The 22,292-nt window shown below is 60.7% G+C and overlaps 6 protein-coding genes across 6 annotated transcripts; 4 read left to right on the forward strand and 2 right to left on the reverse strand.

Moving 5' to 3' along the window:
* The first annotated feature begins 1,091 nt into the window (after positions 1-1,091).
* On the forward strand, positions 1,092-5,357 carry CHS4 (Chitin synthase 4). The gene is made up of 2 exons (XM_047982676.1): positions 1,092-3,885; positions 3,965-5,357. Exons 1-2 carry the CDS (start codon positions 1,848-1,850, stop codon positions 4,210-4,212), a joined length of 2,286 nt encoding a protein of 761 aa, XP_047838642.1. The 5' UTR covers positions 1,092-1,847; the 3' UTR covers positions 4,213-5,357.
* A 220-nt stretch (positions 5,358-5,577) lies between these two features.
* Positions 5,578-6,273, forward strand: JDV02_001725 (uncharacterized protein). Its single transcript, XM_047982677.1, has one exon. It carries the CDS (start codon positions 5,803-5,805, stop codon positions 6,112-6,114), a length of 312 nt encoding a protein of 103 aa, XP_047838643.1. The 5' UTR covers positions 5,578-5,802; the 3' UTR covers positions 6,115-6,273.
* Positions 6,274-12,113: 5,840 nt separating this feature from the next.
* On the forward strand, positions 12,114-13,103 carry JDV02_001726 (uncharacterized protein; the record flags this gene model as incomplete). Its single annotated transcript, XM_047982678.1, has 1 exon — positions 12,114-13,103. One exon carries the CDS (start codon positions 12,114-12,116, stop codon positions 13,101-13,103), a length of 990 nt encoding a protein of 329 aa, XP_047838644.1.
* Positions 13,104-14,213: 1,110 nt separating this feature from the next.
* FUN30 (DNA helicase) lies at positions 14,214-18,140 on the reverse strand. The gene is made up of 2 exons (XM_047982679.1): positions 15,952-18,140; positions 14,214-15,894 (listed from the first exon to the last, which is right to left on the reverse strand). The coding sequence occupies exons 1-2, from the start codon at positions 17,981-17,983 to the stop codon at positions 14,729-14,731; spliced, it is 3,198 nt and encodes a 1,065-aa protein (XP_047838645.1). The 5' UTR covers positions 17,984-18,140; the 3' UTR covers positions 14,214-14,728.
* Positions 18,141-18,774: 634 nt separating this feature from the next.
* Positions 18,775-19,471, forward strand: VMA21 (vacuolar ATPase assembly integral membrane protein vma21). The gene is made up of 3 exons (XM_047982680.1): positions 18,775-19,024; positions 19,100-19,191; positions 19,266-19,471. Exons 1-3 carry the CDS (start codon positions 18,930-18,932, stop codon positions 19,400-19,402), a joined length of 324 nt encoding a protein of 107 aa, XP_047838646.1. The 5' UTR covers positions 18,775-18,929; the 3' UTR covers positions 19,403-19,471.
* A 454-nt stretch (positions 19,472-19,925) lies between these two features.
* Positions 19,926-21,319, reverse strand: JDV02_001729 (uncharacterized protein; the record flags this gene model as incomplete). Its single annotated transcript, XM_047982681.1, has 4 exons — positions 19,926-20,629; positions 20,679-20,795; positions 20,847-20,930; positions 21,040-21,319. 4 exons carry the CDS (start codon positions 21,317-21,319, stop codon positions 19,926-19,928), a joined length of 1,185 nt encoding a protein of 394 aa, XP_047838647.1.
* Positions 21,320-22,292: the final 973 nt, after the last annotated feature.

Raw genomic sequence — 22,292 nt, forward strand, 5'->3', positions numbered from 1 at the left:
TGTGCACCGCCCGAGCCGCCCTTTACCCACGAAACCGACGTCACTGGACTGGGTGGAGGGACGATTGCCTGGCGTGCACAGGTTACCGTACGGCCAGTGTGCCCTCCCCGAGTCCTGGGACAGTGACCGACGTGTTGGTAGCACTGGTTCGGCACGCCCGATGCGGCGGTAGCGACGACTGCAGCCTGCAGATGGCATGTCGTACAGAAGGATGTGCGTGTGCATTGCTCGCTCACCACGGGGCGCGGCAGTGACGCTATGTATCCCCAGTCGCGCTGCGACGGCTGGCGAGGGTAGGGCAAGCTTATTCTTCTGGACGGGGGGGCGGTGCGGTGCGTTGCATCGCGGCGCCAGTTCCCGCCTGTTCGGGTTGACGAATTCCTGAGCCATGCCTAATTATTTGGTGCACCTAGATGCGCCACCAAGCCGTGCGTACCAGTGAAGGGGGGGGGGGGGGGGGGGGAGGCCTTTGATGGCCTCGGTTTGCCCCGGATCCGTGGGCTGAGATATCGCCGGCGATGCGCCCGGGTCGCGCGGGAGATCCGATGAACGACGTCGCGTGGTGCATGTAGTACATAGTCTCCCATCGTGTGTCGTGCTGCACGGAATGGGGAACGCGACATCTCGGCCGGTGCAGCTTGTCATCTCGACCGACAGACACCCCTGCGACTGCCGGCGCCTCGCACCCCTCGCGCTCTCGCCCTCTCCTCACGGCCTCGCCCAGGAATTGCCCGCCGCCGCCGCCGCCGCCGCCGCCAGTTGATGGCTCTGCAGCAAGACGAGGCGGTTTCGCTCTAGGTGGGCTTGGCCTGCCCTTGGCCTGGCCGGCGGGACAGGGGGTTCGCACTGGTCTGGTGGTGCCCTGGCCCGGCTCCGCCAACCCGCAACGTCCAGAACCACACGCTGCAGCCCAGCCGCGGAGGGCGGCACCACCCTCTTTCAGGCAGACCGCCGGGGGGTCAGTCAGTCCCCCTTGTCGGGCCCCTGTCCTGGCGCAAGGCCACACACAAGCTGGACTGGACCGGCGGGCCAGCGGACTCCAGCGCCCGCGGGCACGCCTGGACGGATGGGAGCTCCAGCTGTGGGCAGAACCCAAGCCCAGCCCAGGTACCCAAGTTGAGGTGAGGTATGGAGGCATTAGCTCCCCTAGCCGCCGCCCGTCTTTTGCGGTCAGGTCAAACTGAGGCGCCTTGGGCCGATGGGTGCCTGGCCTGGCCTGGGCTGTGCGGGAGGAGGGTTCTCTCGCCTCTGGGCTCCCACACCCCCCCCGGACCAGAAAGCACCTCATTCATCAAGTCAATCATCCATCACCCGTCAATCAATCAGCCTCCCACTCCCCCCCCCGTCCCCATCTTCAACCGGCTCCCTGGCGCTGTAGAATTCTTGTCCCCGTCAACTTCGTCATCCCCTCCTGTTTGCTGTGCTTCACCTCCGGAGCCTGCCTGATCATTCACTGGCGGCCATTTCCAGGCATTGCTCAGCCCCTCGCAAACGTCAGCATCCCGTCGTATCTTCGTCTCGCTTTTCCTCGACTCGCATCCAGCCGGTTGCAAGCCACTCGTTCTCTTTGTCCCTCGCTGCCCGCAGTGCACGTCGACTGTCGTCTCCCTCGACTCGACCCTCCGCATCTCCCTTTGCTGAAATTGGGGCCGGCTGACCGCCCTGCGGACGTATACGCACGCCCTTTGACCCTGTCCGACAAAGACAGCAGGGAAGCGACGAGCAGCGCACGCAACCGCCAGCAATCGACCTTCGATCGCACCGCGCGGCTTTACACGGGCGGTCGTCGACACGGTCCGCATCGCCGAACTCTGTCCAACGACGCCCGTCACCAGCCGATCCGGACCATGGCCGCTGTCAGCGCCTCGCCTCCTCCCATCTCTACCTCGCCCGGCGCCGACGGCATGGATCATCATGGATCCCCTGTCCACGCCAGGTCGCCCGTCGACAGCATCCCCCGAAAGCCCGTTGCGATTCCGCCCGTTGGCAACGCGCGCCTGCGAAACGGACCCGTCTCTCCCGTCCGCGTCAACTTCCAGCAAGACAATTGGGCACAGCCCTCCAATGCCGACATCGAGCTTGCGCGGCCTCAAGCCGCCCACTTCGAGCTCGCGGACAGGACACGGCGTCACGACGAGGCCGAAACGGGCGCCTCGCTGCCCGCGGGGCCATCTGCAGAACTCCCCGCGCTCTCCACCGACGCGCGCCAGCCGCAGCAGGCCAACGGCGGCGACGCCTCGGCGATAGAGTTCAGCCATACGCCGTTGGAGCTCAACCTTTCTGTAACGGCCGACATTGGGCCCGAGCGGCAAGGCGCAACGGTCGTCAGTGCCAAGGACCGAGTCCGTAATCAAGATGCGTTCCGCAACAGTCGTGAGTCGGACGAGTCGGCTAGCACTACGCAGCAACAGACGTCGGTCCAGTCCTCGGCGGCCACCAGCACGAGCTCCATCTCGGGCATCATGGAGGCCGCCGAGTACCTGGCTAACGAGGACTCTCCGGGGAGTTCCATCCTCGAGGGCAGCATTCCCCGAAATCAGTCGATTCCGCAATTCCAGTATCACCACCAGCAGGACTACCCCCAGCGGGTCAGCAGTGTCCCGAGCGACACCGCGCGGACGCCCTCGAACCCGGAGCTGGCCGAGAACCCCCCGCATATCCGGCGCCACCTGACGCCGAGCTCGGGCTACTTCAGGAGAAGCTCGCTGCCCCGGCCGCACTCGTCATACTCCAACTTCTCCGACTATGGTCCGCGCGGCAGGTCTCCCAACCTCATGCCGGGAGGTTCCCACATGCGCGCCCCCTCGGTACAGTCCCGCAAGTCCCCCGATGTGCGCCCGTCCTCGTACGCGGAGCTCCTCAACGTTCCCTACCCCCAGCAGGCGCCGGCGCCCCTGTCCCTCGACAACTCCAACCTGCGGACCGTGGTCGGCAACAATGCCTCGCTGCTGAGCGCCCAGAAGACGCTGGAGATGTACCGCCAAAATGTCAAGAAAACCAATGACTTCTCCATACAATATTCCTTCGCCGTATTTCTCATCTCGTCGGCCATGGAGCAGGGTCTCGACGTGTCGGATCCCAAGGCGCGCAAGACCAGCCCGCAGCCCCTCAGAGACCTTGACAGCCCAATTGTGGAAGGCTCAGTCGCCAGCCCGTACGAGCTCGTCCGCGAAGCCCGGCAAATCTTGCAGCGTCTGGCCAACGGCGGCTATCCATTTGCACAGTACTATCTCGCGGACGGCTATGCCTCGGGTCTCTTTAGCAAGGGCAAGGAGGACTACAACACGGCCTTCCCGCTGTTCGTCTTGGCCGCCAAGCATGGCCACGCCGAATCCGCGTACCGCACGGCCCTTTGCTACGAGTTCGGCTGGGGCTGCCGCAAGGACCCGGCTAAGGCGGTGCAGTTTCTCCGGACGGCTGCGGCAAAGAGGCACCCGGGAGCCATGACACGTCTCGGCAAGGCTTGCCTCTCGGGGGATCTGGGCGAGAAGCGGTATCGCGAGGGCATCAAGTGGCTGAAGCTGGCTACGGAGGCTGCCGACTCGCAGTATAACGCGGCGCCGTACCAGCTGGGCTGCCTGTACGAGACGGGATACGGCGACGATGTGTTCCAGGACCACAGCTATGCCGCAGAGCTATTTACACAGGCAGCCGATCTGGGCCATCCGGAGGCCAACTACCGCATGGGCGATGCTTATGAGCATGGCCTCCTCAGCTGCCCCCGAGACCCGGCGCTCAGTGTTCATTTCTACACGGGCGCTGCCGAGCGCGGGCACGCGGCGGCCATGATGGGTCTGTGTGCCTGGTACATGGTTGGGGCAGCACCCATCCTGGAGAAGGACGAAGAGGAAGCATACGAGTGGGCGAGACGCTCGGCAGAGCTCGGTGAGTCCAGATTCCGCGGCCGCCTCCCAGCGGTCCCAAAGGCCGTTTGATGCCGGAGACCAGTGCTAACGTGCAGCAGGCTTCGTCAAGGCGCAATACGCGGTCGGCTACTTCACCGAGTCGGGCATAGGCTGCCGTCGCGACATACTGGAGGCCAACGTCTGGTACGTCAAGGCCGCAGACGCCGGAGACGAAAGGGCCAAGCAGCGTCTGGCAGTCATCCAGGCGGCCGTCAGTGGCGGGGGCACGCCCATGGACGTGGCCCCCCCGCGCAACGGCAAGGTGACCAAGAGCGCCAAGGACGACAAGGAATGCGTCGTAATGTGAGACGGCAAGGCGCATCGGGGAGGGCGCGCGAAGCGACTTTTGACAGATTTGACGGGAGAGATTACGATCATTTTCGACGCGAACGAGCCCTGGATGGGATAGGGATGCCCGCGTTAGCAACATGGCCGAGCCTTCCGACGTGCGGAAGATTTGGAGCTGCGTACTAAGTTTATTTCGATCTCTTGCCACACCATATTTCCTTGTTTTGGACGGCATTCTACTCTCGGGGATATACGCATGAAGCTGGGGGTAGAGGCACCCTTTTGGAGGACGAGTCGAGCCTCGGATATTCCTACGATACCTATCTATCGGCATATATCGACGCCCAGGTATTTCCAGTGGCGGTACGCTCGGAAACTACGTCGGCGGCCGGACCATTTTTGGAGCAAGAGCACGATATGACCTTGATTTTGCGTTTTGGACGACACGCTATTTTGTTCCATGTGGAGGACGAGGCTGGGAGCACGCTGGGCAGCGCTGTTGATGGCCGATGAAGCTGGCATGTGCAGTGGAGGAAGGTAATGTGCGGTGGTGGCGTCAAGTCGCGTAGCATGCGACGTCGGATGGGAGTAGGAGTGTTAGAGCTGGCCGACGGGAGGACCGAATCGACCCATGGCTGCGGCGTTTTTGGAGTAGGTTCGACTTGCATACAGCTGGAACTCTTAATATACCTTGCCGCGAGCAGTATCCTTTGACCCGGGGCCTCCCTGGCGCCCGTTGGCGGATGGCAACGCGCATCGCCCTACACATTGACATGGTATCGCTGACTGCTCGCGAGGACAAGATGGGGTGCCTTTGGACAGCAGACGACGCGGCGATGCACCTACCTCGTCGTTTGGCAGGGCGAGCCGGCGGGCCGGTCCGCGGCAGGGCCGAAGTGTAACTCGGCTGATGGCTCCTGGGCAGCTCCTCATTCTCGGCAAAGGCAAAGCGCGGCAGGGGAGTACGCCAGCCCGTGGGCCGTCCGTATCACCGTCGACCGGCCCAAGAGCGGACGCGACCTGACTACCCTACGTGCGTCGTGGGTCTCGAGCGGGCGGTGGAGGTGAGTGAGTGAGTGAGTGTGTGAGTGTGTAGAGAAGGGAGGGAAAGGACTGAATGGAGAAGCGTTTGGGGAACATGATGAGGAGGAGGAGCTAGGGTAGGGCGAGGGAGGGAGGGAGAGGGAGGAGGAGCATGTATGTATGGGTGGGATGAATATTGGAAATAATTCACCGAGCTCAGGGGGGGGGGCAAGACTTCTGCCGTGGTACCGGAGCTGCCTGGGAGTGAGGGAGAGCTGGTGGGTTGGTTGACCTGGCGTGGCAGCAGCAGCAGCAACAACAGCAGCAGGACGGGTATGGTCGTGGAGTGCACGTGTATGTGTGTGTGTGTGTTTGGGCGAAGAAGAGGGATGACAGATACGGTGGATAGAATAGATAGATAGACAGGATGGATGGATGGGTGGGTTCCCAGGGATGCGGGATAAGGGGCGGGCCGGCCCAAGTCTTGGCTTCTCTCTTGTGAAGGATGGGAAGTAGTACGGGTCGTAGTGCGCGGGATGGGATGGGAGGACCTGAGCTGAGATGGGCTGAGATGAGCTAAGATGAGATGAATGAGATGGATGAGGAGCTGAGGTGGGATGGTGGTGGGATGGATGACACGGAGGAGACGGATGAGGCTACGACGATGGGTGGCGACGAACGACATGGGGAAATTTGCGGCATTGAACATGGCAATCTGAGTTTTTCGCCTGCGCGCCTCCCTCCATCCCTCGACGTCTATCCGTCCATTCATCCATCATCCATCCACCCGTCTCCTTTCCCGATGTGGCGATACTACACAAGGTTACCATCTACTCTAGCCTGCCTATTTCCTTTCTTTTTTCTTTATCCTTCTTCGAATGGTCTACTACCTACCTAGCGTCCCCGAACTGTCCCTATTAACCCCTTGTACTCACTTCCCCAGATTTTTTTCTTCTCCAATTCAACTACTAGTGATGGGACAGGTCACAGGAGGCATATCACTATAGGGGTGTTTTACTGTACCAACAAACTAGTTACTTCATAGTACTAACCCAACTATTCCCTTCCAACCCCCCCTTGAGGTTTCAGATTGTTTATATGTATTGCTTTCTTCTGTCCTCCCCCCCCACCCCGGCCCAATCTTCTTTTGTTCTACTTTGGTCTCTCTCTTGCGCGAACGCCTGGGGAACCTGGGAAAGAGTGACATAGTGAGGCTCTCTGTGTGGTGTGTTTGTCTCGCTCCCCTCTCTTACACACACAAACACACACAAACACACACACACACACACACTCTCTCTCTCTCTCTTTCTCTTTCTCCTGGGGGTTTTGTTTGTTTCTCCTGCGTCTACGCCCCGTACGCAAGGGGCGCGGAGAGGGTGTGTGTGTGGTGGGCTGGGGAAAGGAAACGGAAAGGAAGGCAAATGGGAAGGGGGACGGAGAGCCCTAGGGAAGAAGCCGAAAGAACGCACACGCACGCACGCACCCGGTGCATCGCGACGACCACCCACGACGCAATGAAGGGCCCGAAGCGAGAGACATGCGTCTTTGCAGAACGCGCATCCCGTGAAGATGGGATATGCCGGCCAGTCGAACGCAAGCAGCGGTCGTAGCACCGCTCTTCCCGGTGCTCACCTACGTGCCGCCTTGGTACAGCAAACAACAGCTATGTAGGTACTACTTACTACGGTGTGTAGGCTGTAAGTACCGACGCTACTCGTTACTTGGTCCGGAGGAGAAAAAAGCAAGGACGTAGGGTTCAGCGGGTCGGTCTGGATGTGGGTAGATGGTTGTGAGTACGTACTTGGCCAGGCAGCCAGAGCCACCAACAGAGGCGTCCCGCGCGACGGACCAGATGATTAGATACGGTACGTAGTAGCGAGAGGCGCACGAACAGGGAGTCGAGGGAGAGAGAGTGAGGGAGTGAGAGAGTGAGAGAGAGAGTGAGAGGGATACCACTTTTACCTCGACCGCCATCGCTACCGCCCACCAACAAAACACCCCCCCCCCCCCACGGGCCACCACCACCCTCGTTTGGGACCCGGACATATTCTACATGGAGCGGCATCAGACCAGCAGTAGCAGCAGCAGCAGCTACTGCAGCAGCAAACTCTCTGGGGAAAAAAAGAAAGAAAGAAAGAAAGAAACCACAAACAAAAAGATCAATGAAACACCAAGGTGGGGGGGGAGGGCAAGGGGAGCCGAGCCGAGGGAGACGATGCGTGTCTCCGATCGGATGCTGTTGCGCACTGCACGATGCGGCGGGTGGTGGTCCGGGAGCAAGGGTTGGTTGGGTTGGGAAGCGCAGTAGTACTACGCACGTAGTTTACTTTGCACGTAACTACAGTCTATGTATGTAAATCCTGTGGTCGTCGCTTGTTCTCCATTGTCTCTTGTACGTCTGGCGGCCGCATGGTGATCCCCGGACCCCCCCCCGCCCCTGGCTCTGGGGGGAGCGTGTAAGTGAAAATGGTAGGGTAGAGCCAGGAGAGCCTCTACGCCCTCTCTTGCCCACGTCACGTCTGCGCAGCAAAGCGGCGCTGGGTGTGTATCGAACGGGCCTTTCTCTCTGGTGGGTGTAGCATTTACACGAGAGTCGTAAAATGGCCCAGCTTTGTGCTGGACGGACGGACGGGCCTACGTACCTCCTGGGCGGCGCCGTACGTAAACTCGGGTATTCTCTCGGACGGACGTTTGAAAAGGAGCGTGTACCGCCAAGGGTCAGGTCAGACTTGGCTGTTGACCGTGGAGCAGCCCAGGTAAGATAAGAGAGAGTATCAAAGCCGCGACGAACGCGAGGCCTCTGGGACCCATCTTTCACTGGCGAGACCGTGTAGCACGACGCAGCCAGTCTTGTTGGCTGATGAGGCAGCAAGCAGCTTTGTCTCTCGACGCACAGTGCCTCGCCTCGGTCTGCTTGCCCCCTTTTCACCCGTCCCGCACCAAGGTATCGCGCGCGTCAGCAAGAGTCCATGCGTGACCTCGGTGTGTAAGTGGACCTGACCTGGGGGCAGACAGCACACTGGAAGCTCATTGCCTCAGGGCGGCGGCGGCGGCAGTAGTGCTCATGGTGGTGGTGGTGGTGGTGGATATGGCGGAAGAGGACAAGGAGAGTCCCTACTATGTAGGTACGTACCTCGCTGTGCTGTCTGTCGTCCGTCCTGACGCAGCAGACAAGGAAGGAGCCGCACGAGCCAAGGGGTCGTTCCTGCGAGACACGCGCGCGCGCGCGCGGCCCCACAGCGCTTGCACCCGACCCCGAGCGCCGTGATTGGTTAGGCCCTCACGAGCAGACGTCGTCCCCCCACTCCCACCGACTGGGAAAGGGGAAAAAAAAGGGCCACTTTAGCGCGACGCGGGAAACGCGTCTTTGTCGCGGCCTTCACGCGTCTCGCAGGCGAACGTCATCTGTGCCTCCCTCCCACCCACCACCACACACACACGCACACCAATGCGCCCCCCCTCTCCCTCCCCCAGCCACCGGCGGGGTCAGCAGCATTCCAGTGCGAGGCGCAACTCGCGATCGAGGCCCCCCCTTCTCTGATGAGTGTTCGTTCTGTGCGGTCGCGCGCGACAAGGGGAGGGGGGGAGGGGATCGCATTGTCTTTGTGTGTGTTTGTTTGCGGCGTTCATCGTCGTCGTCGTCCCGGCGATGCCCTGCCGTACGTAGTATGTAGTACCAGCGATGCGGGAGGGTTCACGCGAGTGGAATGGGGGTTTGCAGTCACGCGCCGTTAGGTCGGCTCGGGACATGGCGACGATGATGAGTCGGCGGAAAGCGCCAATTGACGCCGTGAGGTGTGGACAGTTGCATCGTCGGCTGCGCACCTGACCGACTTGATGCGCCACCCACCATCGCGCATCGCACCAGACTTGACCAGCAGCAGCAGCAGCATCACAGGTGGGAAGCAACGGCGCGCACAGAGCGCATCCATCCCCTCCGCCCCCCTCGTGGTGGCATCGCTCCCCTCGACTCGCTTGCGCCGCGCCCCCCCTCCCCCTCCCTCTTCCTGCGTGCTCGCCCTGCAGCCGTTGCAGCTGGCTGCGAGACAAAGGGCGGTCCCGGGACCAGCCCTCCGCCACGAGGGCTCAGGAACAGTAGGTACGTAGCTCAAGGCTACGACCAATGCTACTGCAAAGGTAGTTCTTACTCTTGTGGAGAACGCAAGAGGGCAGGTCCGATAGAGCGCGACACACTCACGACACTTGCCAGGGAGGGAGATTTGGAAGCATAGACGCCGGCATAGAGTGCCGCGCTGCACCGTTCCCCCAGAGCTGAAGAGCAGAGTCCGTGCGACCGAGCTGCCTTGGGGCTGCGTCTGTCTGTCTGTACGGGAGAGACTGGCTGGCTGGCCGGGTCTGCGAGGTGAATGGATGGATGGGTGGATGGATGAATGAATGCAGGAATCGGCCCACGCTCGTGCGATCGATCCTGCAGACGGGCGCGGCGGGGCTGCCGCTGCGTGGCCATGACGCGAGGGGAACGTACCCGGCTCTCTCTCTTGCCCGCTCGGGAGCGTCGACGCAGCACGGGCGAAGCTGTGTTGATTTCGTTTTCGAGAGAAGGCTCGTGGCCCCGAACGATGACGTTGGGGCGCCTAGTTTATTGTCCGAGGCAGCGTTCCAGCAGCAGCAGCAGCAGCCCACGGACGATGGTTACACAGGAGCAAGCATAACGTTACGGACCCGGGGTTCGAGGGGATCTCTAGCGGCCGGCCTGTTTGAGCGAGAGACTGAGCAGCCACATCCCGGCCCAGCCCAGCCCGGCCCAGCCCAACGTGCGTGCGTGTGGTGGTGGTGGTGCTGTTGGGTCAGGGTCGCCAAGGGGAGGCTCTTTTCCTTTGTCTCTCAGGGCAGAGTCAAGCGTAGGCATGCACACCCACGACAGACCAGTGGCAGCAGTCAAGGCCCCCCCCTCTCCTCGTGGGAAGATGGGTTCCGTCCCAGTGGCCTGGGCGGGAAGGCGTCTCGTCTCGTCCCGCGCGGGTGACGCATGGGATGGGATGAGAGGCGACAGGCTGGGCGGAGGAGGCGCACTCGCACGCATCCAGCCAACGCCATCGTTGTCACTTTCAGCCGTCAGCCATGCTCTGCGCTTCTTTTCCACTGACCGCCTCTCGGCCCCAAGCTACGGTGTGCTTTGTAGGTGGTGCACTTGTGGCACACGCACAAAGGCCGCCAGGACCGGCAGATAGCCAGTTGGTTGGTGTGTAAAAGGACGAAACAAGGCGGGCGCTGGGGCCTCAGAACAAGGCGGCGTGGGCTTCATGCAAGGGTTATGGCCGCCGTGGCCGAATGCTGCGCATGAAGATGAGGGCGAGGGGCGCCTGCACATCATGCCGAGGAGACGACTCAGATGCATCGTTGTCGAAGGGAGGCATGTACCGCACTGCAGGACGTTACGTACGATGGTACTACTGTACTATGCGCGTAGGCGGGAGGGGGAAGGGTGTCTGTGCCCGTTAAAGTGCTTGCATGAGGGGGAGGGAGGCGTGCAGGAAGAGGTCGAGGAGGAGGGGAGAGAGAGAGAGAGAGAGAAGGGTCGCCCGCTCGCTCGCTCAACTGGTGGTGACTGCCAGTAATGGATGAGGCGCGTGTATGCTGTACGTACGCGTTGCGTTGCTTTGCAAGTCGAGCAATCCCAGCTAGCTGCCATGGCAGTCAGTCTGGATCTCGAACGCTGCGGGCGATCAGAGCCCCGGGCCCGGCGAGCGTCATCGATCAGGGACGTGAAACTTGGGGACAGACGAACCGGGGGGACGGCGTGGAATGCGAATGACGGGGGACGAAAAAGAAGGCAACCTTACTTGGCAGAAGGTGCTGGGATGCGGGCGGTACCTGGCGAGTGCACGTGGCCGTGGCCCTGGGCCAGGTACCTTGCCGGGCCGGATGCGGATGACCTCGGGGAGGCAACTCACACAGAACCTCCGCGGGGTGCCGTTGACTGACTGAGGTGCCTGCCTGCCCGCTGTGCTGCTGCTGTTGCTGGGCACCTCCACCACTGTTGGCCGCTGACAGTCTGCTGCCCGCCGCTTCCGGCAGAACCCCCGGCCCCCTGGTCCAGGGCAGCAAAATCAATCAATCAATCAACCAGGCGGGTCCCTCCCCCCCCTCTCAACCCCAAATCAGGTCAGGTACCACCCACTGCACCAAGCCAAGCCAATGTACCTTTCTTGGTGGGAGTGGAGAGCCCCCCCCCGTGCTCAGGGCTGTCTCACCCGCGCCCGGCGCGCCCGCACCACGCTTTCGGGACCGCCCATCCATCCCGGTCCATCTCATCCACCCACCAGCAGGTTGGTGCCGCTGCCCCCCCCCCCACCCCCCAAGCCGCTGGCACTGGCACTGGCACTGGCGCTGGTGCTGCTTCTGGGGGACCCGCCTGTGCCGCCCCCCCCCCGGTCCGACTTGCTGCACCCTCTTTAACTCTGGCTCCTCCTCTTTCAGCGCCCTTGCCTTTCCCTCCCGCCCACTATCGCCCAAACTATCGCCCGTTGCTCCTCCTCGCCTCCGCCTCGACCCATCATCCCTTTGCCTCATTCACCATCTGGCAGGACTGCAACGCAGGAAGAAAAAACCATTATTACTACCCGCGACGCCCTCGCCCATCCCTTTCCTCCTGCTCGCGACTACCGCTACTACTATTACTCCTCCTTCATTCCTCGACGGCCTTGCTCGCCATCGACCGCGACTCCTTGCGATAACTGGTGCAGCCCTGCGATCGATCCCCTTCCGCCTCGTCACGGCGCATTTCACGCTCGCCGCTCGAGCGCAAACGACGACCAGTCTTTCGCCTCCAACGCCCGACGCCGACTCACGGCGACACTGGCAGCCATCGACCGTCGCGCCCCTGGCATTGTGCCATTCACATCCACCCACATTCCTCCTACGATCGCAGCAGACATGCTTCTTCCGTCGGCGCTCTCGTGCGACTCGGCGCAGACGCCGCACGCGCGCCTCCAGTCGGCGCTCCTGGCCTCGCCGCCCGCCAGCCCACCGACAGTCTCGTCGCAAACCGCCCTCGGCAACATCATGACCACCTGCCGCTCTCTCCAGTCCCTCCTCGCGTCGCCGCCACCGACGGACTCAGCGCCGCCACCGACGGACTCAGCGCCGCCACCGACGGACTCAGCGCCGCCACCGACGGACTCAGCGCCGCCACCGACGGACTCAGCGCCGCCACCGACGGACTCAGCGCCGCCACCGTCACTGGCGTCGCTGCCCACGCCGCCGCTCGCCCATGCGCCGCCTCCCATGAAGCTGCGCCTACGCGCGCGCCCGGCCCTGACGAGGAGCGACGACGACCCGAATGCCAATACCAGCGCCATCGCCGCGCGCAGGCGCGTTGTCAAGCGCAGCGCACCACCCAGGGGCGTCAACAAGCGCCGTCGCGCCGACGACGACGACATGGGCCGTCACGACCTTAGCTCCGATGACGACGACGACGGCGCCATGGTGTCCTCTTCGTTGCAAGATCGCGACAACGGTGACGACGACAACGACGACGACCAGCCTGCACCCCCGTCGACGCCCAAGCGGGCGCGCATTGCGCCAGAGCAGCTGCCGCTCGGCCTCGAGCGGTCCGACTTCCACAACGTGCACCTGCTCAACGTGGGCGTTGGCGGCGACGCGACAGCGCACGAGGCGCCGGGCACAGAGCTGGAGCGCGAGGCCGACGGCGAGGAGTGGAGCGCCGAGGACGACCGCGTGCTCGTCGAGCTCGTCCTTGAGAAGCTGAAGCTGTCCAAGACGGAGTGGCAGGACTGCGCGCGCAGCCTGGGCCGGGACCGCGGCGCCGTGGGCCGCCGCTGGAAGAGCCTCATGATGAAGGGCGAGGTCGGCCTCAAGACGAGGGGCAGTCGCCGGGCCAAGCTGCACGGCACCTGGCGGTAGCCCCTCGTCTAGATGTCTTTTCCTCTTCCCTTTTGCATTTAAGAGGCCGGCTTGAGCGATGCCCGCCCTTGTTCCTACCACATTCATCATTTTTTGGCATAGCTGTTTTTGCTTGCCACCTATACCCAATCTATTCATCTGCCTTACCCTATCTACCTTTATCTATTTGCCCACCTACCTATTCGTCCTACTTGGCCGTCGGCGTGTCTTCCCATCGGACGTCTTGCGCGCCACTCGCCTCCTCACCGCCCCGCCGCACTGCAGTGGCCGTGGCGCGTCCTTGCCCTCTTACACATTTACACACTTTACTAGTAACCTTTTTGTTATCCTTTCTTGCAAGAGATGTCTCGGTCCACTCCCTCCCCCAGTCTATGGGAAGGAGGGGGGGCACGACCCGCAGTCTGACACCGGCGTTGCTTTTATCCTGGTATCAAAGCGGATAAGTAGGACTTGGTAGTGGTGGTGGTGGTGGTGTTTGCACCTTGCGTGAAGGAGGCAGAATGAGGACAAACGAAGACGACCGGCCCCTTCTCATCATCCTCCCGTGGGCACACCTGCGCTTCCACTCCGTTCTTTGTCTCCGCTTGTGTTTTTTTCTTCTCCCAAGGGGGCGGAGAATGGGACGGGACCCCCCTCCATCTCCTGTCTGGCTTTGCGTCTCGTTTCTCCTCGCCGGGGTGGTGATGGAGGTCGTGTTTTGCGGTACAGCGCAGAGGGATCGATCGCTTCCACTGGCAACTACCTACCTACCTACCTACCTAGTAGTCTATATATATGAAAAGTCGCGCGCGCGGGCAACATCCGTGGCTGCCCTTACGCTTGAGCTCTTTCTTGGCCCATGATGATGAAAACTGTCTGATCAGGCTTCATATGTGTGTGTATGTATGTATGCACGTACGTACGGATGCAGAACCTAAATGGATATACAGCCGGCTGGCCAAGTGATGGATGATGACCACACGCACAGGAGCCCGTAGTGGCGCCCTCATATATTAAAGGCTCATACAAAGACATGGAGGCCACACACACGCACACACACACACACACACTCTCTCTCTCTCACTCTCACTCTCACACGCACATTCAATGTCCGTGCCGCACATGTGGGAAAACATGCCGCATCATCAATTCCCGAAGACGCAAAGCAAACGCCGCAGCAGACTGACCGCTCTGCATCTATATAAGTCGACGTCTATGCCGACTTCTATGAACCACCTGTCTGTCTAACCTCACCGGGCATCCCCTTCGCACCCGGTCATGTCTTCTGCGTCCATCGTGTGTGTGTGTGCATGCGTGTCCGTCCAACCCTTGGCGTGTGTGCCTCTTCCAAACGAAGCCCAGCCATGAGTCTGGGTCCTTTTCCCTCCCTGTGCTCTCCCGTTTCTCCTGCCCGTGGGCGCAGCGCAACATCCCGCGCCGACTCTAACAACCACCCCTGCCTCGAGGGAAGAAAATGCAAAGTGCCTGCTCGCTACATATGCAAACCGCTGTACCGTATTCCAACACCCATATCAGCCGCGTCTCCCGCCCGCGCCTTGCATCCGCACCGTCTTAATATTCTTCACCGTGGTGTGTACCTTTGGCTTCTTCGACGGCATCTGTGGAGCTCGGCCGTCACTGCCATCCTACGGCGGTGTCATCTTCTCCTGGGCCTCCATCATCTTGCGCACTTCCTGCTCGAGGTTGGCGCCCGCATCGCTGTCATCTTCCTCCACCGCCCCCGTCACCTTGTTGGCGAGCTCAATCTTCTTCTGGCACGCCTTGTAGATGAGCTCCTCCATCGTGCCCGACGAGATGAGCCGCACCACCTCGACGTCCCGCTTCTGGCCCAGTCGGTGCGCGCGATTCTCTGCCTGTATGTCGTCCTGGGGATTGTCCGACTGGTCGAATATAATGACCTTGTTGGCCGCCGTCAGGTTGATGCCCGTTCCTCCCGCGCCCGTCGTGAGCAAAAAGACGGGGATCGATGCGTCCTCGTTGAACTCGTCGATCAACGACTGCCGCTCCGCCACGTTCGTGTTCCCCATGAGGATGCGGTGGTCGATGCCCTGCAGCGCGAGCACTTCCCGCAAGAGCTCAATGAGCCGCGAGAACTTGCTGAAGACGAGCACCCTGTCTCCGTCCTCCTGGTACTGACTGATGAGCTCCAGCAGCTTCCTGACCTTGCCGCTGTCGAGCTCTGCGGCCGCCGGTATGTCGAACTGCTTCAGCAGCCTCGGATAGTCTCGGCACCAAAGATGGAGCTCAAAGTCGGACGAGTTCTTGAGCTCTTGGATTAGGTGTCGGATATCCGTTTGATGGAGTTCTGACTGCGGGACCCTATCCATCAGAATTCTGCCCATCTCCTCCACCTTTTCGTCCGTGAAGTGGCGCCGAAACAGTAGCGGGTGCAGCGCCGCCTTCCGCAGCTGCATCCACACGTTGTTCTGGTCGTTTTGCCGACCCTGCGCTCGCCCGACACGTTGCGACGGCTCGAGCTTGAACGTCTCCTCGTACTCTCGGTATACGGGCTTCTGTGTCTCCGTCATCTCGCACTGGACCACCGTGTTAATCTTGCGCGGCATGTCCGAAAGCACCTGGTCTTTGCGTCGCTGCAGGATGAAGGGCTCCAGGATCGTGCGTGCCCGCTTGACTCGCTCGCTGTAGAGAAACGCCCCGTTGGACACGTCCCGAATGGTGATTTTCTGGCTAAAGATGTATCGGATGTGCTCCATGCACCCGGAGAACATCTGGGGGTTGATGAAGTTGAGCAACGCCGTCATCTCCATGAGATTGTTCTGGACGGGAGTGCCTATAGCTCGTTAGCGCCAGCTTGCCTCGTCGCTGTCTTCCCTCCTGGTACACGTACCTGTCAGCAGCATCTTCCACGCTGCCGGGATCCTTTTGAGGTCACGGTAGATTTTCGTCTCTGGGTTCTTCATCTTGTGACCCTCGTCAAATACGGCGCAGTTGACTCGGATGGACTGCATCGCCTCAATGTCGTCCTCCGAGTTGATCTGAGAGTATGTCGCAAGGACCACATGGTATGCTTCGGGCTCATGCTTGATACTCCAGGCAATCTCTGCGCGCTCACTCTGGGTGCCTCGGTACCCAATGACGGACAGATCGGGCGCGAATTTGTCAAACTCAATCAGCCAGTTGTTATATGTGCTCGGGGGTACGACGATCAAGTTGGGCCACGGCCGCCTCCCGCCGCCGTTGGCTTGGTAATCGTCGACGAGGTGCGAAACGAAGGATATGACCTGACATGTCTTGCCGAGCCCCATCTCGTCGGCGAGGATGCAACCAATGTCGTAGTTGTACAGCAGCGACATCCAGTTCAGGCCGAACAACTGAAACGACTTCATCACGCAGTGTCCGTCCATAGATTCGGGTTGTCGCGGAATCGGCGGCTGGGTGTACCGTGAGCTGCCAACGCTGGTGGGTGTCGGAGGCAGGTCCCTGTCAGGAGTGGCGCGCTCGCTGCGCCTGTGATGACCGAAAGTGTCCAGGTCCCAGGTGTCAATAACACTCTTGACAGTCTGTGCTTTGATCTCGCATTGGGCAACAACTTGGTCAATAGCAGATACTGCGTTCAGAAAGATCTCGACGGCCTCGACCACAGACTCGCCAATGCTGACCCTGGCCGACTTTCTTGCTCCAGGTTTCTTGTTTATGCTCACGCGCTTGGCCTGTGCCAGGTCGTTGAACGGTCGTTTCTCCATGAGGGGTTCGAGGAGATTCTCCTTGACGCCCGTCATGGCCGCCAGTTCTTTGGCCGTGCTCTCGTTGATGCAGGTCAAGACCCGATCGTCGTCATATTCTGGCTCGGGTGAGAGCTCGGCCTCGTACTCATCCTCTTTGTCATTCCCCACGAGGTCAATAACCAAAGGATCATCACTCGACGGCGGCTCAGACGGGCTCGGTACTTCTTGAGAAAAGGAGTCGCCTCGCCGCCGCAAGCCCTGGACAAGACGCCGCTTAGGTTGTTTTGGCGGACTGGGTGACGCTATGGGAGACGAATCCCTCGACAGCAGCACAGGGTTGCTGGCTGAGCCTTTCATGGCCGCCTTGGACACGAGCCGCCGTCCATTCGGCTTCGGCGGAGGGAGAGTCGGAGATTCAGGCGGGGGCACCCGTTGCTGGTCTTCTAGGTATAGGATGGCAGCCTCAACGTCGTTCTTACACGCCTTGAGCGCGCCGCGGACCTTATCCGAAGGGAACCTATCGCCAAACACGTCGTAGATCTGCCTAAGCTTCTGTTTCGTCTCGCGCGCGTCCGCCGCGGGGTTGTAGGCGAATGCAGCCACCTTGGCTTTGAACGTGGTCGGGCGGATGTCCCCGCGCGACGGAGTGAGGTCGTCCTCGTCGTCTGATATGAGGATGATTGGTTCTGGAGCCGGTCGCTTGGGCGCCATGGCTGGCTGCGGCCGCGGAGGCGGGCGGAAGAAGGTGCCTGCGGGAGCGAGCCGTGAACCGAACCGGGGTTTGGGCGCTGCGGGAGAAGAGTTCGCCTGTCGAAAGGGCGACGAGGCAGGAACCTCGACTATGCTCGGGGGCGAGGAGGACTCTGGCGCTTGGAGGGTCGGACGACTGAGAATCTGCGTGGGCTGCGTGGTGACAGTGTCGCGGTCGCGAAGAAAAGCTGCAGGCGAGCAAGGGATGGTGTCACCGGCAAGTTCGTCGAAGTCGTCGACGGGGAGCGACGTTCGCGCGAGAGAGGGAGTGCGCGGCACCGCGCTAGAATGCCTCAGCGGCAGTGGAGAAGAGCTCTGCGCCATTGCGAGAGGGAGAAGCGGCGGCAGGAACTGGCACGGGGTGCGCGAAGGGGCAATATGAGAACAGCAACGGCAGTGGTGGCCGGTGGCGGGCCCTGTACAGCGGCCAGCTGTTGGAACCATTGACTCGCACAAAACGCGAAAAGACGGACAGAGTATTCGAGCAATTGGGCGACCCGCTGGCCGGGCGGTCGGGGGGTTGGGTTGGGGACGGTGTGGACGTGAAGTGCAGGTGCCCGGCCGGAGGTGCGGGTATGGCACTGCGTGAAGTGCTTGGGCTGCGTATAAACGGGGCAAACGCCGTCCTAGCTCGCGCGGCCGGGTTTTTTTTCTCGTGGCGGAGGAGCGGCCGAGACGCGCCGGGCGGCTCGCGAAGTCACGTGCAGCGCTCTATCTCCCAGCATGCTTCTCCGAAGGAACCACCTACAGTCAGTATACCTGCGTACCCATACATCAACGGTTCAATTGCAGGGCAAACATTCATATACTCGAATAGCTAGGTGGCGTCAAAGAGTACAACTTAAAGAGGGATCAACATATCAAGTTGGATGTCGACACGTCTGTCACCCGCTCATCCATCAACTACTAATCATACTCAGGGACTTTGGCTAGTGGTCTATTGTACTAGGTACCCATCCTTCCATCCTCATGCGGGTTGTCGTCCATTTCCTGGGGTGGGGATCTCCGGGTCTCCAAGGCTGCCTGCCCCTGCCCGGCGGCTTGGGTCCCGCTGAGCCCCCTGTAACGGGGCCGACTTCCAGGGCGGCCAGCGCCCAACCCAACTCTGCCCCGACGCTGTGCGCTTGGTGCGGGTGCTGAACGCCCAGCGCCGCGGCCCCCACTACGCGTCAATCAACCTCCCCCCGTCCAGGCGGGGCCCAACGCCGCCTCCTTCCCTGGCCTCACCACCGACCCATCAAGCCTCACTTCCTTCGCAACCTCAGCCCATGGCAGCTTCGACGAACCTGCCCGCCATCGCCTCTCCACCACCGTCCTCAACGCTGCATCCGCTTCTACCCACCCAGTCACTCACCCATCTCTCCTCGTTTCTACCTGTCCCAGTCTCATCATGGCGACGCGCCGCATTGTCAGCTCCGAAAAGACCATCCTCGAGAAGGATGACCATGGGGAGGAAAAGTCCAACATCAGCCCCGTTGTGCCAACGTGAGCCGCCCGCACACAACTAGCGACCCGCCCCCTGACTTCCGGACGCCCCCCTAATCGCTGAGCTTCGTTTAGTCATGTCATACTGAAGCTCCTTGGCTTCACTCTCGCCATGATTGTCGTCCCCATCGGCTCGTATTTCCTCACTGTCGATACCGTCTTCAAGGGTGTGCCAAGCAAACCCCCCCATCCCCCGGCCTTTTTACTTGCGCCGAGCGTACTGACCTGAATATGCATGCAGGCAACTCATCATATGCCGGTGGCCTGGCCGCGTTGCTGGCTAATGCTGTGCTGGTTGCCTACGTCGTCGTGGCCATGAAGGAGGATCAGTCCGAACTGAACGCTGCCTCCCGACAAGAGACCAAGAAGGATCGTTGATCCCAAGCGTAATGTGTACTGTTGTCTTTCGCTGTAAACAAAACATGCCATTCGTCGCAAATATATCACATTGCGTAATCACCATTCACTCAAGTGTGTCCTTGATCGTCACCAACGATCCTGTTCGTCTGGTATTTATGAGCTGGTCATTGAGCAGGCCCCGCCAGCCATGCTGCAGATGACCCATCTATATGCCACATAAAAATTCCATGGTAATTGATATCATCATAATTACCTCCTCGGGCAGAACTGCGTTGCCCCCCGGCATCTGCCACGTGTGGATCGCGCAAGAATCCCGCAAAAGTGATTAAGCCCCAACGCCGCGTACAAGAGTCCGTATGCGTATGTACCGGTCTTCTCATCTCGGTGAGCACCGTTTCTCCATCCTGGGACACGTCCCGGCAGCAACTCCTATGAGTGGCTGTCAATAGATAGATTCTGCCGAAACCCTCCATACTGTGGGCTTTTAGGCATAGAAACATAAGAAACGTCATCGCCAAAACTTCGTAGCCGTCATCCATAATCAGGAGGTTTTGCTGAATCGGCGGCCGAACCAGCTTTTCCGCTGCTTCTCCGGGCTCTCTTGCCGGGATACTTGGCGCTTCAATACCGTCTGCTTCCTGGGAACAGCCGGCGCGCCGCCGTGTTGCTGCTGCTGCGGCTGTTGCTGTTGCTGCTGGGCTGGCGCAGGTGGCAAGGGATGGTTGTTGCCGCTATTGCCCCCTAACCCGACCGACAAGTTCGTAGCTTGATATGTTGGTGCCTGACTGAAGCCAATGCCATAGTCATGGACGGGCTCCTGGCGCTTGGCTGAGGATGTCCGGTCGATGGAGCTATTATCGCTGCTAGTTGGATCGGTCTGATAGCCTGCGGCATCCGAGATGCCGCTTTGCGCAGCCGACGTCACCGTCTCGTAAGAGCGATCCTTGTGAGGCATGGGGTAAATGTTTTGCTGCTCCCTCCCATATGTCTGATAATGGCCCTCAGAATGCATGCGCTGTGCGCGCTCGCGAGCGTTGGGCCTTCCGTATCCATTACTGTAGCCACTGCCGTACCCCTGAGCGTCATAGTAGCTGCTTCTGTTGGCGCCGGGGGTCATGGCTCCGTAGCTGCTTTCGGCCCGGAACGATGCCGGTCGACTGCCGTAATAGCTATCCTGGGGGAATCGAGGCTGAGATTGCGGATGAAAGCTGCTCCGCCGGTTCCACGCCGCCACCGACTCCGTATCTGTCTTCTGGTAAGCTGTCAGGTCCGGGTGTTGAGAGTGAGTCCATACCTGATCGATACATGGATTTGCGACTGTATCCACCGTCAATGGCAGCTTCGAAGCTTCGAATGGTGTCGAGCGGTCGTTCCCAACGACTGCGAGTAGGATTCGACTTGTCGGGATCGGCTATGCTCATAGTTAGTACGGCTTCTGCCCTGGGATCGAAAGGCCACTGACCGATTGGATTGCCCCAGGTATCTTTGTGCTGCATCGACCGCAGTGGGACATGAGACGTCTGCGTCATCATGGCGGCGACCGTTGCTGCGTCCATGGATTAGCGATGACTCGGACGCCCGAAAAAGTGTGTAAAGTGGCAAAAACGACGTAGTTCCACGAGGCCGCTGGGCCTGCAATAGAGATGAAGACTCACAGGGCTCTGCCTCGTTGATGGCCAGCGACGGGTCCGCCTTGGTGTGTAAGCGTCTTGCCTCCTTCTCCTCGTGGGTCTCGTAGAAGTCCGACTTGCTGCCTCCACTGTGATGCGACTTGTCAGATCGGAAGCTGAAGCTGCGCGGCTTGGCCCGAGGGTTGGTCTGCTGCTGCGATGGTTGGGAGTACTGCAGCTGAGCGTGTTGCTGCGGTTGGACCAGCCGCTGCTGCTGAGGCGGCTGGGCGGAAGGATAGTGATACGGCTCCGAATGAGACGCCATGACCCCGGGTGAGGAGACGCTCCTGTTTTATTGAGCCGAACGATGGAGAACCAGGGGGCCCTGGTACAAACTGTCCAGGAGTCGTAGGCGGAGACTGATCGGTGCGATCGAGTCAATGGCGGGAGCGCGCAGAAAGATGGGGTGCCCAGAAGGATGGGGCAAGGCCTAAGGAAGCCGGGGTCGGCTAAACGGAGACACCCTGACACAGTGGCCCAAGAGCGACGACTACAGGCGCAATGTCCTTGTTCCTGGCTGGGATAGTTCTGGGTAGAGATTTGTTGTGCGTTTTGGTGGAGGAGAAGCCGCCTCGAGAAAAAGTTGGGGTGATGGTAAAGGCTGCTTCCGGTGTTTGGCTGTCGAGCGACTGTTCTCTGGCCGCTGATCTGGCTGCGGACGGCGCCACAGAGCACCAAAGGGGTCCGTTACAGCAACGACAGGGGGGGAGGGGGGGTGGGGGGGGAGTCCCTGTTGGCCAAAAATCAGGGAAAACGGAAGTGGTGTCGGGCGCAGGGGCGGGCCAGTGCCGAACGAACGTCGTATTGAGGAGCACCTGGTGACGGGCGCGAAGGAGCCAACTCGGCCGGCCGGGCAACGATGGGTGCCTTGGTAGCCGCGTGGGCGGGAGGTGCGGAATGCTGGATGAGTGTCTCGAGAATGCGGCCGGGACGCTTGCAGCGGCGATTCGTCAGCGGCTCCAAACTGCTGGGTGAACCGCGGCGCGATGTTAAGAAACAAGATTTTTGACAACTGTGTCGAGTCTGGCTCTTTGATGGTGCAGCGCAAGCAAACAGCTCGGCGCGACGTCAAACGGATCTTGCTTTGTTGGACGTCACTTTGGTCGCAAGGGCGACGATGCTGGAGACGGGTCTCGACCAAGAGGAAATGTTGCCGGACTGCGCCTTGACGTCAGCGCAGCGCGGTGTCAATGTCTCACGGGACTCCAGGCTCTGGGAACGGTTGCCCGGGAGGCGCG

Source organism: Purpureocillium takamizusanense, chromosome 1 (assembly GCF_022605165.1).
Source record: "Purpureocillium takamizusanense chromosome 1, complete sequence".
NCBI lineage: Eukaryota > Fungi > Ascomycota > Sordariomycetes > Hypocreales > Ophiocordycipitaceae > Purpureocillium > Purpureocillium takamizusanense.